Here is a 15,769-nt window from a genome sequence, read left to right on the forward strand (position 1 = left end):
GTTTTACAGTAGCCATTATAGGTATAACAAGATGATCTCGATATCACGTGTTGTGTATGATCTCAGGAAAAAAATAAACTGTATGTACCTAAAAGCTGCTAATACTTTTGAGCCGGATAAAAAAACAGAAAAACAGCAACAACAAAAAACAGTTACTGCAAAAAGTTCCCCTGCTTCGATAGAAACTACTGCTGACATAATAACAAAATCGTTGGAAACCATCATTTTCTGCCAAATAATGTCACGTTGCATGCAGAGCGACACTGACGGCGACTTTAAGGTCAGTTGCCACCTGATGACGTAAATATGACCTGAATATGTGTGGTCACGCACGATGTATTTATGCTCACGTAGTGTGTGGCCGGGCGATCTGCCGCTTGAGTGAGTGCAAGGTGATGTCAGCCCTGTGTTATAGTCAAACTCTAAATGTGTTTCTGTTGTCGGAAAGTAGAGTTTTAAATTGGAATTCTGGAACTTTTGTACGTTGAACACTCCTTGTTTTATAATTTCAAACAGTAATTCTTCTTACCAGCACTAGGAATGCCTGCTCCTGACTCATCTTCCGTATGCCTTTAGTTCAGCTACTTAATTTTATCTTCTTTGAGCTATTATTATGTCTTCCATTTAAAAAATATATATATTTTAATATACATCTATCCAGTTATGTCTGAACCCCAAAACAGGAAGCAATAGTTTCTGGCCAAAAAATATTTTTGAAGAAAAAAAAATTCAACATTAAAAAAGAATTATCTGGACATAAAACGAGGTCAAGGACCAAGGTTTGAGGTTTTGCAGAATGTCTAAAAAAAGGTGGGTTAGAAGAGCCGAGGGTCTTCTGATAACCAGGTGTCTTCTCCTTCTAGGACCTTCATTATGAAAAAAATCAGATTGCATTTCTTTAATAACTATTGTTCCTCCTAGCCTGATCCTCCTCTAATACTCCCACGACGCTAAAAACATATGGAAGGGATCGTAATTACTTGCTGTTACGTAATTTAATCAATGCTTGGTATAATTTATGTTAATGAGTTGTGGTTTATCATCAGCATGGCTCACATTGACTAGAACAGACCTTCACCCCCCTTTGAATCGGGGTGTCAGAACTTTATGAAAACAATGTAGTTTAAGGGGCTTCTCATTAGTGACACTGTGTAACATTTTGAATGTATCACCTTGATGTTTCACCTCTTGGCTTAACATCTTCTCCTGCCCCTGTCATTTAATACAGAATGAAGAGCAATGTTCTTTTTGCTTTCATAGTTCATACTCTCACGTAATAACAATACAATTAATATGCACATAAAAGGTTGTCGTAAATCTTACCTCAAGCCTTGTACATATTAATTTCTTAAGCTTGATGAGGACCGATAAGGAAACTTCTATATTTATAGGTTGAAGTCATGTGAGAGTCCCAAATGTACCCTATGAAGCTGGAAATGTACTTAATGGTATGGGGGAAAGGCAATTAGACATAACCCACGTTCTTTCTGCTGCTTTCCATAATGACACGATGATTTGTGTCTTCTTCAACAGGTCTGGTCCCCTGGTTTCCACTAACGTGTGCAGATAGATACATTACCAAACAGTTACCACCCTCAAAATCTAGGTACTGTTACTCATGACTTTAAAAGACTTTAGAAGACAATATTTTTCCAAATAATCAATTCTTGTCTCTTTGTCATAATTTTTTAATTATTTTGGCCGAACCTCCTCCAACCAATATCCTGTTCAGTTCAAGAACAGTTTCTTCAAACAGATGATATGTCAGAAATAGCAGACTTCTGTGGTCAGATCTTTATGCCTCGTGCTTTATATTCTATATGGAATTTTACCAACATTTTTGCTGATATCCGACCCCTGAAGATTCTTGAGTATTTTCTTGGATGCCTTAACATTTTCTACCTCTTTATCAAGTTATCCCAACTTTGCACTCAAAATAAGAATCGGTCTATATTCCAGTCTCCTTACTAACAGGTTAACTACCTATCCCCACTCCCAAGAAATGTCCCCACTTCCAAGGAGACAATGTTCAGTTCTTCTGCAGGATTAATTAAGAAATATCTCTTTAAACACTTCCATTGCCCATTTCTAAACTACGATGGTCAACCTATTTATTTATTACTTAAGTGCTGTGTTTTCAACCTCAAACTCTGGATCTTAAAGGAGCCCCCCCCCCACCCGTGCATCAATGAGCCTTGGCCATCCATGACCCTGTCGCCAGTTCACAGCTTTTCCTGCCTTGGACCACTTTTGATGGTTACTGACCACTGCAGACCAGGAGCTGCAGTTTTGGAGATGTTCTGACCCAGTCATCTCATCATCAAAACGTGGCCCTCGTCAAAGTCGCTCTGTTCCTTACGCTTGCCCGTTTTCCCTGCTTCTAACTCATCAACTTTGAGGACGAAATGGTCACTCGCTGCCTAAAATATATCTCCCCCCACCGACAGGTGCCATGATAACAAGATTATCCGAGTTATTCCCTTCACCTGTCGGTGCTCAGAATGTTACGGCTGACCGGTGTATATATCTTGTAGGAAGCCGTCTTGTGGCAGTACAAACGTAACAATAATAAATGATCGATTTCTCATTTCTTGCGAATCTGAGCCCTTTGAGTTTCTTTTTTTTCTTTTGTAATAGCCGAGTTATCATTTAATAAAACCACAATTTCAAACAGCAGATTGTTCATACAACAATTCACAAGAAGAACAACAATGCATGAGACGTGGTATGGTAAAGCAGGTTGCTCCTTATACTTAGTGAGTCTTTGGGTTGATCGACGTAGATTCCTTTAACCGGTTTTAAGAGTCCTAAGAGAGGGCTTACATGACAGTTCAAAGCTACACAAGAACTTTCAAATCGACTAACATTAACAAAGTCACTGCCCATGCCATTTGAATAATTAAATAACACAGTGAAGAGAATTTTTTTTCCGAAATTTCACCTCTCTCAGTGAACGTTACATAGCTCTTCCCCGTGTTATCATATATAAACATATATAAAGGTAACAGACACCATTTCAGAATTATTATTATTTTTTTTTGCTCGCTTTTTTTGATGACTCCGTGTTCACAAAAAAATAAATTAATATAATAATAAAAAAAAATTAAAAAAAAAATTAACTATAAGCGTCTTATTTTACACGGCAATTAAAATGATTTATGGGTGTGTTTAAGGTCCATTAGTTTGTGGCAATCTAACCATCGCATAACATGTGCCACTTGGCAATTTGTCTCCGGGGGTGTTCGCAAATTTCCTTCCAGTGTTCTCCGCCTGTTCCATCGGCGGAGGCTCCGAGAATTAATCGACCAATAATCTCGTTCCTTGATCCCCTGTCTGAATCCATCACCAGAAACTCAACGCTTATGTCTTGTAGACCTTCGCAGGGAATGTCAAAGACGAAGAGTTCGTTGAATACGGCGTTGGGGGTGCATTTCTTGACGTGCGTTTTCTTTTTGGAGATTCTTTTCTTGGCATGGTAAAGATTGACTTTCACGTAAGGATCTGGAGCGACAAATAAATAATAATTAAAAAAAAGTAAAGATTATAAAACTACAATTTACTAATAGAAGACTAAACTATAGAAGAAAAAAAACAAGAGCCCGGTTTAATTAAGTGACCTGTGTCTACTATAGATGGTTCAACATCAGCATTTGCGTTGACCTTTAAGATGAAGGTTGAGAAGATCCACCATTTACATAAAGCTTTAATAGACAGGTTGAAAAAAGACATAAATATATTGAGCTCCAACTCTCCAAGGGATTCCTGACAGCTTTGATCCAGATGAAGGCGAAACAAAAAGACGCTTTTCATGCCATAAGACTAAGAGTCCTTCATGACTCCGAGGGCAGCCATAATAACCCATAGAATTCATTTAATGTCGCCACAGTAGATGCTTCCATTGGCGTTTCAGAGCATTACTGTGAAGAAGGTCCTTCTCTACTTTTAAAACTATATCTGTCATGAGGTCACTGGTTAGGTAAAGAGTAACTAAATCACATTTCATTAAACTTTCTCTATAACTTAGCTCACTGGGTTAGCTACTGGTTCCCAGTATTGAACTAATGGAAGACTAAGTAATGCTTTGTACAGAGACGTGATGAGATTACTCATTGTACAGCGCTCCGGAATATGATGGCGCTATACCTCTTACAGTGCATGATAAAATTTTGTTTGCTTTAGCAGCTGCTACTTGACACTATGAATGGTGATACATTTTGGAGTCAACTGGGAGGCCCAGCGGGACAACTGCTCATGGACCTGTACGAATATTTCACGCAGGGCCGGTCTGACTTGTGAAAATCACATCTTTTAAATATTCCTAAATTGTTAACTTTGTTTAAAAAAAAAATTAACAAATATGTTGGGTTTTTTTTTAAATAAATATGCAAAGAAAATAGTTAATTATATGAACACATACGTTATTTATGGACGTACTTGGTCGGTCGGTGATAGGAATTACCCATTTCCCTGGAAATTTGTGTCGGCGCAGAACCGGCGACAAAATCCAATTAGGAAAGCAATATCGTGTAAAAGGCTAGCAACAGCAGTTAAGCCAAAGCTATTATTATAAGATTGCCGGTATAATTGGAACAATATATTGTAGGTGATTGTGGTCTTGGAGCATTGTAATAAAATAGTCATTTTCAAACCCATAACCATTATCTCCTTCCAATAAATCGTGTTTGGGCAATGAAACATAGTTTGTAACTATGAATGTCTGGCTAATACAACGAGATAAATATCCGGCTCTATAAATTGTATTAACCAGGTAGATCTGACATCTCCCGCTCTGTCTCTCTTGTTTGTCGAGTTTTATTTATTAAGTCATGACTTATATGTATGGGTCGTAGCATCATGAGAAATCGGATCTCACAAACTTCACATTATTAGATGCCAACCCAATGAGCTTCTCTTGTAAGTAGGGCTGATCTGGCCCTGTACTGTGTATAACCAACTCTCCAGCAGAAGAACCCCACAATGTCGTTCCATCTGGGGAAGAGACCTCTAAGAGACCCTCGTAGGAGAATCAATCCCACTAAGGCCATTGGGATGCGGGTTCAAATGTTATGATAATTCTAAAAAAACACTAGAAGTAACATTTGAACCTCTTGTATTAATGGACATTAAATTATGGTGGACGTAAATTTGGAGCTCTAGATAGTAATTGGTGATAAAATTCAGCCAGAGTAACTCGTTTTAGGCATAAAAAGTTGCTAAAATGTTTTATATCTAATGGTCTCCACAGCACAGTAAGTGTGAAAGATATGACTTTCCTAAACCTTGAAGAGCTGTAAAGGTTTCCTTAAAGTTATTTTAACGTAAGATTTACTACACTCCTTCGGAGCCGTATGCCTATCCCATGCATGTTTAAATTCTCCAACTGTATTAGCCTCTACCACTTCTGCTGGAAGGCTGTTCCACGTAACTACCACCCTCTCAGATGACAATGCCAGAGAAACCCCCTTTCCTATTGTCAAACCTGGGTTGCCTCAAGTGCCACAGCATGTGTCACAGACATATCTACCCCTGTTACCTTTTAATATCCCCAGGTCAACTGCAGACCTGTCATGTGCCCAGCCTAACCTGCACTTCTCTCCTTGCCTTATTCCTTGTGCACAAAGCCACCTCAAAGCTAACTCAATCTCACCCCTGTTCTGCTCCCTATACACACCTAACCAGATTCTTTATAACTGAAAAAAGAATTATATAGTCTACCACTAGAGGGCGCCCCTATGGTTTGCGCTCAGCTGTTACCCTATCATCCCCATCTAAGGAGTCCTCCCCTACTGTTTCACTTCCCCCCTTAACCGACTAGATTGTAAGCTCCCGGGGCCCTCTTCTTCTTTTGTACCAGTTTGTTATTGTTTGTGATTGCTATATATATAATGCAATGGCACATTTCAGTTCACGTACGTTCAAATGATACATCAAGTAAACCCCAACAGTTAAATGCTTTGCTATGTTTATTGTTACGAGGCTTAAATTCCCTTGTCTATCACACAAACTGATTATTTATATTCCAAATTCTCATTTGGATGGACAGAAATATTCATGGCAGAAACAAAATTGAATGAAAACCTAGATGCAGGCATTTCAGGTACTAATAATAACATGATTTGCATAACACAGCTTCAGCTGCTAGAATGTAAAGTGGTTGGTATAACACTTGCTAGAAGTGTTAAGTCTAAATGACTTACTGTACAATACTCCAGGCTTCACTGGATCTAACGACTCCTAGCAATATTAAGCAGGAGTCTTATGAGTTCGACGAGAACTGAGTACAGGTCGGAAATCATCCGAAATGTGTTTGTTTACTAGCAGAGTGTTAGCTATTAAAGCCATAATGTTTACAAATATTTTGTGATTTCTTTATTCTATTGGTGAATATCGTACCATCATTTCTCCCTTTCTGTTTTGTAGTTTAGTGACAGTAGAGTGCAATGCATCCTCCAACCACTTGGTGGCGCTAGTGCTGAAGGCTGAAATTTTAGCAAAATTTTTCCAAGATATTGCAACCTCGGCCATTTCTGCTTGTAAGTAATCACATGTACACTCAAGCCTTCTAGGGATACAATATATTATCTCCACACCTCCCAATCCCTCTAGTGTCAGAGCATGACTTAATGTCCTACTGTCATGTAAATCACACAGGAAAGGTTAACAGATTTATGTGGCTTGAATGAAACATGGGAAGGCAGAGGATAAGAAAAATGCAAATGCATAACACATAATTCAACAAAAGGGTCACGAGTAAAGGAGAAAAGCAAATGCCAAGAATTGCTAGGACAAGTGGCCGTGTGTTCAGTTACCGGTGAACGGAATCTTAAAGAATCATAAAGATAAGGAGAAAATATTCTCCAAAAGGTTTAAGGAAAAAAATATTAATTTGCTTGAAATCCCCAAAACAAAACATGAGAGCAATGCAGTCTACAAACTGATATATATCAATGGACTTCCGGGGGAAAAAAAAGGATTTACCAAACTAATGTTTAATATTAAAATGTTTAGCTTTAATGAATCAAAAATAAAAATTGGGTTTAAAGGGTTTCTAAAATGCACCCATCAAAGCCATCCAATCATCAACAGTCAGCAACTTCACAACTGGGGAAATTTAACTTAATGGAGAGGAATAATCAAGCAGATCCTTAGGAAGTTAATAAGGTTGGGGTTTAATACATATATATATATATATATATATATATATATATATATATATATATATTGCTTATTTTAATTGGTAGATTTATATTGGTAGGAAAAATTGATATAGTTGGATTAGCCCAAGCAGAGATGGCACTTTTTATTGAGACAACATAGAAAAAGCCATCTTTCCTCTCCTCAGGTGGTTAAACTATGTTTTTTTTTTTACTGAGAGGGTGGCAGATAAGTGAAACAGCCTCTCAGCAGAACTGGTAGCGGATAATACAGTGAGGGTATTAAACATGCATGGCATAGACATCCGGCTCCTGAATCTAAGACGAGACCAACGGCTGATTAAGGTTTGAGTCTTTACAGCAGGAGAAACAGCAAGAATAGACGGGGGCCGAATGGGGCCGATCTGCCGGGATATTCTATGATTTGATCTCTTTTTTTTAAATTTATAAAATGTGCGAGCTTGAAGTCAACATTAATTTATCTACCTCTTAATACCTACTTAATTGTCCATGTGTTCGTTATGTTATTAAATGGATACCTAGGAGATGAACAAATAAACATATAATTGCATGATATGCTCCATATTGCATGTCCTTATTCTGTATCCATATGGTGTTTGAAAAATAAAATAGTTAACATAGATAGATGGCTCAGAGAGGCTCGTGTAGAAAAACCTACTTCAGGTTAATCAGAGATCTATAAATACGAGCTCCATGGAAACCATGCCTCTATTAGAACCTTGGTTATCTGTATAATTGAATACATCCACAGTCGTTAACATCTCTCTGGTTTTACTTAATTTTCTAATTATTGTAAATATGGCAAGGAATAACAATTATTATCCCAACTGAACCTGTACCTCCTAATTAAATCTAAAATATTGTTGTGTCTTGGAACCACCTTATAGATGGACCTCGATGACCACCTTCCTACTCCATCCCGGAAGCAATATATACAACAAGAAGCACAATGATATCTTAAATCCATGCCAGATTACAATTAAAATGGTATTAAAACAATTCTTGCCCACTTTCCTGCCTGTGCTCACATTATTTCTGTTGCATGCCTTGTGCTACCATGTAAAGGATTTGAGGAGCCCTGGTCTCCTGGTCAATGTTTGAGAAGAATTGCTCTCGGCATATATAGGAAAATGTGTTCCATTAAGTAAAATACTTTTTGTTATGAGATGCTTTATCTTAGAACATAAAAGGAACTGGTTGAATTCTTTACTTTACTGGATATTACCATATTTGCTCGATTATAAGACGACCCTGATTATAAGACGACCCCCCCAAAATCTGAATATTAACTTAGGAAAAAAAGAAAAAGCCTGAATATAAGACGACCCTATAGGAAAAAAGTTTTACCAGTAAATGTTAATTCATCTAAACTATTTTTTTTTAATAAAAGCTATGATTGAGAAAAATATTTTGGTTTTATTTCCTTCTATTTTCCAACCTGCCCCCTAGTTATGCACATCTGCCCCAGAAATGCCTTATACCCCCTATATGCCACTGTGCCCCATGATCTGCCTTTTAACCCTCTAAATGCCACTGTGCCCCATGATATGCCTTTTAACCCTATATGCCACTGTGCCCCATGATATGCCTTTTGACCCCCTATGTGCCACTCTGCCTCCAGAAATGCCTTATACTCCTATATGCCACTCTGGCATTTAGAGGGTTAAAAGGCATATTATGGGGAAGAGTGGCATATAGGGAGGTTTAAGGCATTCAGGAGGCAGAGTGGCGTATAGAGGGTTAAAAAGGCATTTCTGGAGGCAGAGTGGCATTAAGGGGGTTAAAAGGCATTTCACAGAGCACTCTGCCTCCAGAAATGCCTTATGCCCCCCATTTAACACTCCCCCGACCCCCCCCAAACTTACCGGTGCTTCTTCCCTGTCATGTAGCCGGGCAGCGTGTAGATCCCACGCACTTACGCTGCAGCCGGAAGGAGGCGTGGCTAGCAGCGGGGGTTGTCTGCATCCATCGCGCAGACCTTCCCCGACTGTCAGAGATCAGAGTTCCCCGGCACCGGTGCGGGGAACTCTGATCTCTGACAGCCGGGGAAGGTCTGCGCGATAGACGCAGACAACCCCCGCTACTAGCCACACCTCCTTCCGGCTGCAGCGGAAGTTGTCTACGCTGCCCCAGCTACACACCGGGGACTCAGAAGTACCGGTAAGTGGGGCGTGGGGGGGGGAGACAGGAGGATCCAGGTCCCCTGCAGCTGCGGGGGATCTGGATCTTAGTCGTCTGATAGTCAGACCATTTGAGGTCTGATTATAAGACGACCCCGATTATAAGACGAGGGGTATTTTTCAGAGCATTTGCTCTGAAAAAAACCTTGTCTTATAATCGAGCAAATACGGTACTTAACAAGTGGTGCTGGTCATACATAATAGCAGTGACCTAGGCGGAGAAATGACCCAAGACCATCAAGTTCAACTAGAAGAAGCAAAGGCCCTACGTTGAAGTGTGCCTCAAAAATGGGGGAAAAAATCCTTTTTAACTCGGCCAATTATAGTAATTATATAAACCATGTATCTATTGAATTTGAAAGCGCAGCCTCTGTGGTTAGTGGATTCCACATCTTTACTGCTCTTACTGTAAATAACCCTCAATAACCATATGCTGTAAAGATTAGTTGTTTAAGAGGTATAGAGGATCCCACCTATCCCAAAAAAGGTTTCAGTACTTGGGCTCATGCTTCCCACCTGTGCAGAAAAATATTCCCTTATACGCTTCATTTGGTTAATTTGCCACAATTTATACAATTACGAAATCAATGCATTTAACAGATCATTAAGCACAATAAGTAAAGTGACAATTATGTACTGAAATTATTCTAAATCAGATATAACAACGTCTAATCTTAACATGCCAGATGCTAATAATCCTACAGATGTTTGGAGTTCAAGATCAATATTTATTATTTCGAGAGTCTGAGACATTTAAAGCGTGAAACAATGGCGAATAGAAGAAGCCTGTAATGTACGGTTACAGGATGGAAAAGTTTTATATAAAAAACTTTTCTGGTAAAAAAAAAAAACAAAAAAAAACAAAAAAAAACAGTTGGATCATAATTATTACACCTAATATCAATATCACAAGTTTGCACATTAGACCATTAACATTGTTTTTTTAAAACTACAAACCATGAAATTTTTTGATATCTTCCAAAAAATATAAAAAGATCTTTTATTATTGAGATTTGAGGTTTTTTTGTACATTTTTGCATCTGTACTATCAAACAGAAAATATTTTTAGAAACACAATATTAAGACATTTATTTGCTCATTCTTTGCATTATTTGCTTTATTTATTTATTTATTTTTTAGAAAAAACCTCCTTACCTGATAATCCTGATGTGTCAGCTTTTGGTAGGTGTCGAGCTTTAAGCACAACCACGGTTAAAGTGTTTGTTGTAGACTGGTAGCAAAGAGAGATCAGTAATTCTCCTCGTCCTGCTGATTTCTAAAGGCCAATAGAAAAAAAAAATCAATATTATCCAGTGTGTTTTTCCACCTTTATAAATGTTATGTTATGAATCATTAATCTACTCTCAGATGTATGCCAGGGCTCAGCACCATTAATGCTTCGATGTCAAATCATTCTCTTACTCTACCACACTATACAACACAGATAAACATATAAAGACATGAATAAAAAAAAGTCAAGGAGATAAAAGAAAATCTCATTATAATACAATTATTTTTCTTTTTTTTTGGTAAATTTTCTAAAAGAACATGTCTTGATTTCCATTTAATCTACTAGAAGGTACAATTAATAGTTGAAAATGCAAAAGTATTCCTAGTCTAAAACATTGAAATCCATCAATAAGCACATTTATTTAGAGAAATTCATTTATTTAATTAAGAAAATTCATTGGCTAATAATATATTTAAAAATTGTTTTTGCTAGGTGTCGTGTAATCTTAAATACATTTTTTTATATACATGTTATAGATATTAGTGGTCAAAAAAAAGGTATAATGTTTTTTTCTGGAGCCAAAACCCCCAAAAAAGTGTACTTTGTGCAATCTCGCCATAAATTAGAACTTTATCCAAAATGTGAAAATGAATGAAGAAACATAAAAACTATTTACCCGAACATTTTTTTTGGTTATTTCCCGATTCATTAAGACTCTCCCATCAGACAGTTCAATTCCCGAGAGGGGGAAATAAACTTCTCCAATGACGTCATCCCTGGAGAACCTGTCAAAGCTCAGGATCATAAAGTAGAGGACCAAGTCCTGGACCTGGCTGTAAGGAATTCCATAGAACGTGAAGGTCTCGTCGAAGGCTGGGTCAAGAGTTTTTCTCAACACTCTAGTTTTAACTTTATGTTTTTTCTCTGGAAGGATGGTCATTTTTATATATGGATCGGAAGTCATGGACTGTTCATCCATCGCCGGAAGGGATTTCGCTTCTTTGATGTTCACCACAAACGCTTTCTTCTCAAAGTTATACTCTACCGAGAAGAAAAGTGTCCCTAGTGTATCTGGTTTGTCCACAGATGTCAAAGACGTGCTTGACTTGATGCTCTCGGGGGAAATCGAATCTTTCTCATTTTCTGGTAATTGAGGTTGTGAAAAATCCTCCAGATCTGGAGAACTTCTAACTTTATTAGCTTTAGGGAAATTGCCGTTCAAGTCCCTTTTCTCAAGGTCAAGGTGCAGAGAAGTTTTTGACACGAGCGATTTAGGTGACAACTCTGTCTTTTCATCGGCTCCAAATTTCTTTTTGCTGTTTAAATTTTCCGGGTATATGTCAACACCTTTTAAGACGTGCACAAACTTGTATGGAGGGGTCTTGTTGGATTTTGTCGATTTACGCTGGCAGCAGATCCAGGAAAACAGAGACACAGTGAAGACAAGCCCAAAGGCACTTATCAGTCCAACCATGGTGGGGAATTGATCTATAAATGATATATGGAAAACATAGTTAATACATAACGTCACAATATACAGACAAGTCAATTGGGCATTGATTCTTTTATTCTCCCAGCGTGTCTGGGTCCGGTTATATTGTACCATCTTGCCCCATTAGGATAAAATGCCATTTATCATATACTAGAGAAAAACAGGATTACATGCGCCACCTGCTGTTGTCTTTTGGTACTACATACACATTTTTGAAAAGACTTTGGGAGTGTTTCGCTTGAATATCATGTTGCTTTTCTTATGAGTAATCAAGGAGGGATGCTTGAAAATACAAAATTGTATATATCATGTATGTTTAAATGCCTAGGCGATGGGGGTTTTAAATAGTTATAATTACGCTCTGTAATCCAGCCACCTATTAGTATAAATATACTTATCACTTTGTATTAATATATAAGGAGAAAATGTTGTTTCATAGAGTTACATTAATAAATGCTCTTTAAGGAAAAATGCATTGTATATATTTTTATATATATATACATATATATATATATATATATATATATATATAATGTTCTTTAAGCAAAAATGTATTATACATACATATATATATATATATATATATACACAAATGTATTATATACGAAGTATGTACTATGTGTATGTATTTATATATATATATATATATATATATTATATATAAAACTAACCATCGCCTTAAACACATATTATAATAAAATAAGTATTTGAATTGAGAACTGCCACAGCCCCAAACAACTATATAACAATTTAAACATTAACTATAAAGCTACCTCTCCCAGTATGCCGTCAATATGCAAAAAAAATAATAATCTTTTTTTCCAGTACTTTCACACATAGGAGGGGATTTTATATGCTGTACAATATAACAGTTTCTAACTGTTTCTGCGTCGATATATTGGTTGCCTCCTCTGAACATTGATTCGCCACAATCCAGAAATCGAGCGCTGCGTGGTTTTATCTGACTGCATAACTTAGTACATATAGAAGTGGAGTTACTAGGCAGGAATTAGGGTGTGACCTATAACATACACTCATTGGGTTTCTGTACAAATGTATACTAGTTGTTCCTTTTCATTATCATTGTTTAAATGTTTAACAAAAATTGACAATAAACTCACAATTGCATTCATTTATAAATTATAATATATATATATATATATATATATTTATATATATATAAATATATATATATATAATAAATTAGTTAATTATTTTATTATAATTACTGGTTCTTTTGTGATGATCTAAAAATGAATCAATCACAGTTTTTTGTATTTAATCATATGTAAATGAAACTATATATATATATATATATATATATATATATATATATATATATATATATATACACACAATAAATCTATAATTCTTTACCAAATGTATTTTTCACTTGGTAAAAACAGTAGCACTTAGAACCTCTACAACAATCATAAAAGAGCATCATCCAGAACAGGTGATAATGTAATGCATTTTCTAGATACTTTCTACAGTTGCTTTAGCAAATCTAATTTTAGATTTCCATATAGTATGACGTCACAGTGACCAAGATCCATTAGTGCATCGCATAGATAAGCAATGACTCATTGCAAAGAAAGTAGGGACCTCAGACAAGAGAAAATTTGTTTTTTTCCCCCCTTTCTAATTCATGTTTCTTTAACCACAAAATATCTCAACTCTCCAAAAGAACCCATTAGGAAAATGTATCAGTTTTATTGAACCAGGGTCATGGTTCACTGTTATTTCACACGGATTACTGTATGTTACCTTTCAGTCTATAAGCACTCAAAAAGACGTTAAATAAATAATAAACAGCTGATAGAAAGTGTTTTAATAATAATAATAATAAAATAAATGTAAGCTTCTTGGCAAGAACTATCTATAAGCACTCACAAAGAATTAAAATAAACAGCTGATAGAATAGTATATATAGTATATATATATATATATATATATATATATATATATATATATATGTATATACTAATAATAATAACAAACCATAATAAACCAATAATTTGAACCAAGCCCAGAAACTTAAAGGCTTCTATTAAAGATATCCCTAAGCCTTCCAGTAACCTAGCTCCCTCCCTATCCACCTATAGAGATATGGTATATTTTACAAGATATATTAATTGTCCACCATGTAATGTGTAATGCAAATAACATAAAATAACATAAAATGTACAAAGCATTAAAAAAAAAAAGAAATATACATTGGTAGTTCCTATTGTAGCAGAATCCTCACATATACACACACACACACATATTTATGTTATGTCTGCATACAATGTAACTTAATGTGTTGATAAACAGTTTGGCATGAGGTTCTAACCCCCTAAACTTTACAGAGAAACTTGCTTACCCAAAACCTCAGAGCTGCCTGAGACTGGAGCCATTTTTATTTTTTTTTGCTGTGTCTTCTGTCCAAGGTGCTGAAGCTGAGCTCTGTCCAAGGTGCTGAGACCCAGCCAGAAGGTCCTCACTGCTCCTCTGCTCTTAACCCACCATCTACTCAACAAATGGCAGATGGAAGGAGAGGAAGATGTGCTGAGATCTGAAGAAGAGCTGCCTCCCTCCCTTTGCTATGGCTGCTCTTACTGTCTGACTGCTCCTGCTATAGACAAGGCTGCTCAACCAAATTGATGCAATGCTGATGCTACATGGATGGAGCAAGCACCTCCCCAACCACCACCCCCTCCATCTTTATTTTTTTCTTCTTTCCTCCTCTCCTGGGAGTCAATAGTATGCTCTTCAATTATTTTAACGGCTGGGTCTCCTGTGCTTTTTTTTTTTCTTTCTTTTTGGACATAAGTGGACTTATGGATGACAACCATTAACCACTTGTGTACTGGTAGGGAATGCCATGCAATGATTTGCACAGGAGCCTGGGACATAAGGGGTTAAAATATGATGATCTGAGTCTCAAACAAGCCTTTAAAGGCTTACGGACCCAGAGACATGGCAGTGTTATCATGCACTTTGAGATGGATGCATACTGTATAACGTAAGGAGATAAGAAATCCTTGCCAGCTTTTTTGGGACATAAGCGGACTTGGGTTACAACCCTTAACCTCTTGTGTACTGGAAGGGAATGCCATGCAATGATTTGCACAGGAGCCTGGGGCATAAAGGGTTAAACTATGATGATCTGAGTCTAAAACAAGTATAATGTAAGGAAATAAGAAATCCTTGGGGGGGGGGGGGGAACAGAATGCAGGACACCATGGAATGAAAAAGGTATATATATCTGTTAGGGTTTAACCAAATATGTTATTTTTTACCTTAAAAAAACATATTGACAGAAATAACTAAGATAAATGTCTTGCGATACATTAGATTAAAGATTTTATTGTCTTGTATTACAGCCCCCACCATTGTGTAGACATTAAACGCTGATACATTCTCACTACAAAGTAACTAAGTTTATACGATGCATTGTTTAACCCCTTCTATCACCAAAGGGAACAACTCGCAAGCCAACCCCTCGCTACCCAAAGCTCAGAGAGCGAGTGGTTAATCCATAAAACAACATTTTTTATGAAAATGCGTTTTTTAGGATAATTGTTGCACTGCTATAAAATATAATCGATGCAAAAATGCTTAATTTTAGGCAATTGGTATCATTCCGGACGATTCCGGAAAACTGAGCAATGATGACTTTCACTTCCAGTATAGCATATTACTCAGG

At 36.8% G+C, this 15,769-nt stretch overlaps 1 protein-coding gene across 1 annotated transcript; it reads right to left on the reverse strand.

Moving 5' to 3' along the window:
* Positions 1 to 3,193: 3,193 nt before the first annotated feature.
* On the reverse strand, positions 3,194 to 14,477 carry LOC149280878 (synaptotagmin-4-like). Its single transcript, XM_089499977.1, has 4 exons — positions 14,444 to 14,477; positions 11,263 to 12,074; positions 10,511 to 10,631; positions 3,194 to 3,501 (listed from the first exon to the last, which is right to left on the reverse strand). The coding sequence occupies exons 1-4, from the start codon at positions 14,475 to 14,477 to the stop codon at positions 3,194 to 3,196; spliced, it is 1,275 nt and encodes a 424-aa protein (XP_089356103.1).
* Between the last annotated feature and the right edge of the window lie 1,292 nt (positions 14,478 to 15,769).

Source organism: Sceloporus occidentalis, unplaced genomic scaffold, assembly GCF_023333645.1.
Source record: "Sceloporus occidentalis isolate IW3139 unplaced genomic scaffold, rSceOcc1.0.p SCAF_144, whole genome shotgun sequence".
Lineage (NCBI taxonomy): Eukaryota > Metazoa > Chordata > Lepidosauria > Squamata > Phrynosomatidae > Sceloporus > Sceloporus occidentalis.

What these genes read in the sequence shown, in the direction of transcription:
- LOC149280878 (XM_089499977.1), bottom strand. Translation starts at nt 14,477, where the DNA reads ATGGCTCCAGTCTCAGGCAGCTCTGAGGTTTTGG. An exon ending in AGGCAGCTCTGAGGTTTTGG is followed by an intron (nt 12,075 to 14,443) that starts GTAAGCAAGTTT and finishes TATCATTTATAG; the next exon opens with ATCAATTCCCCACCATGGTT. An exon ending in TGACACATCAGGATTATCAG is followed by an intron (nt 3,502 to 10,510) that starts GTAAGGAGGTTT and finishes TTGTCGCTCCAG; the next exon opens with ATCCTTACGTGAAAGTCAAT.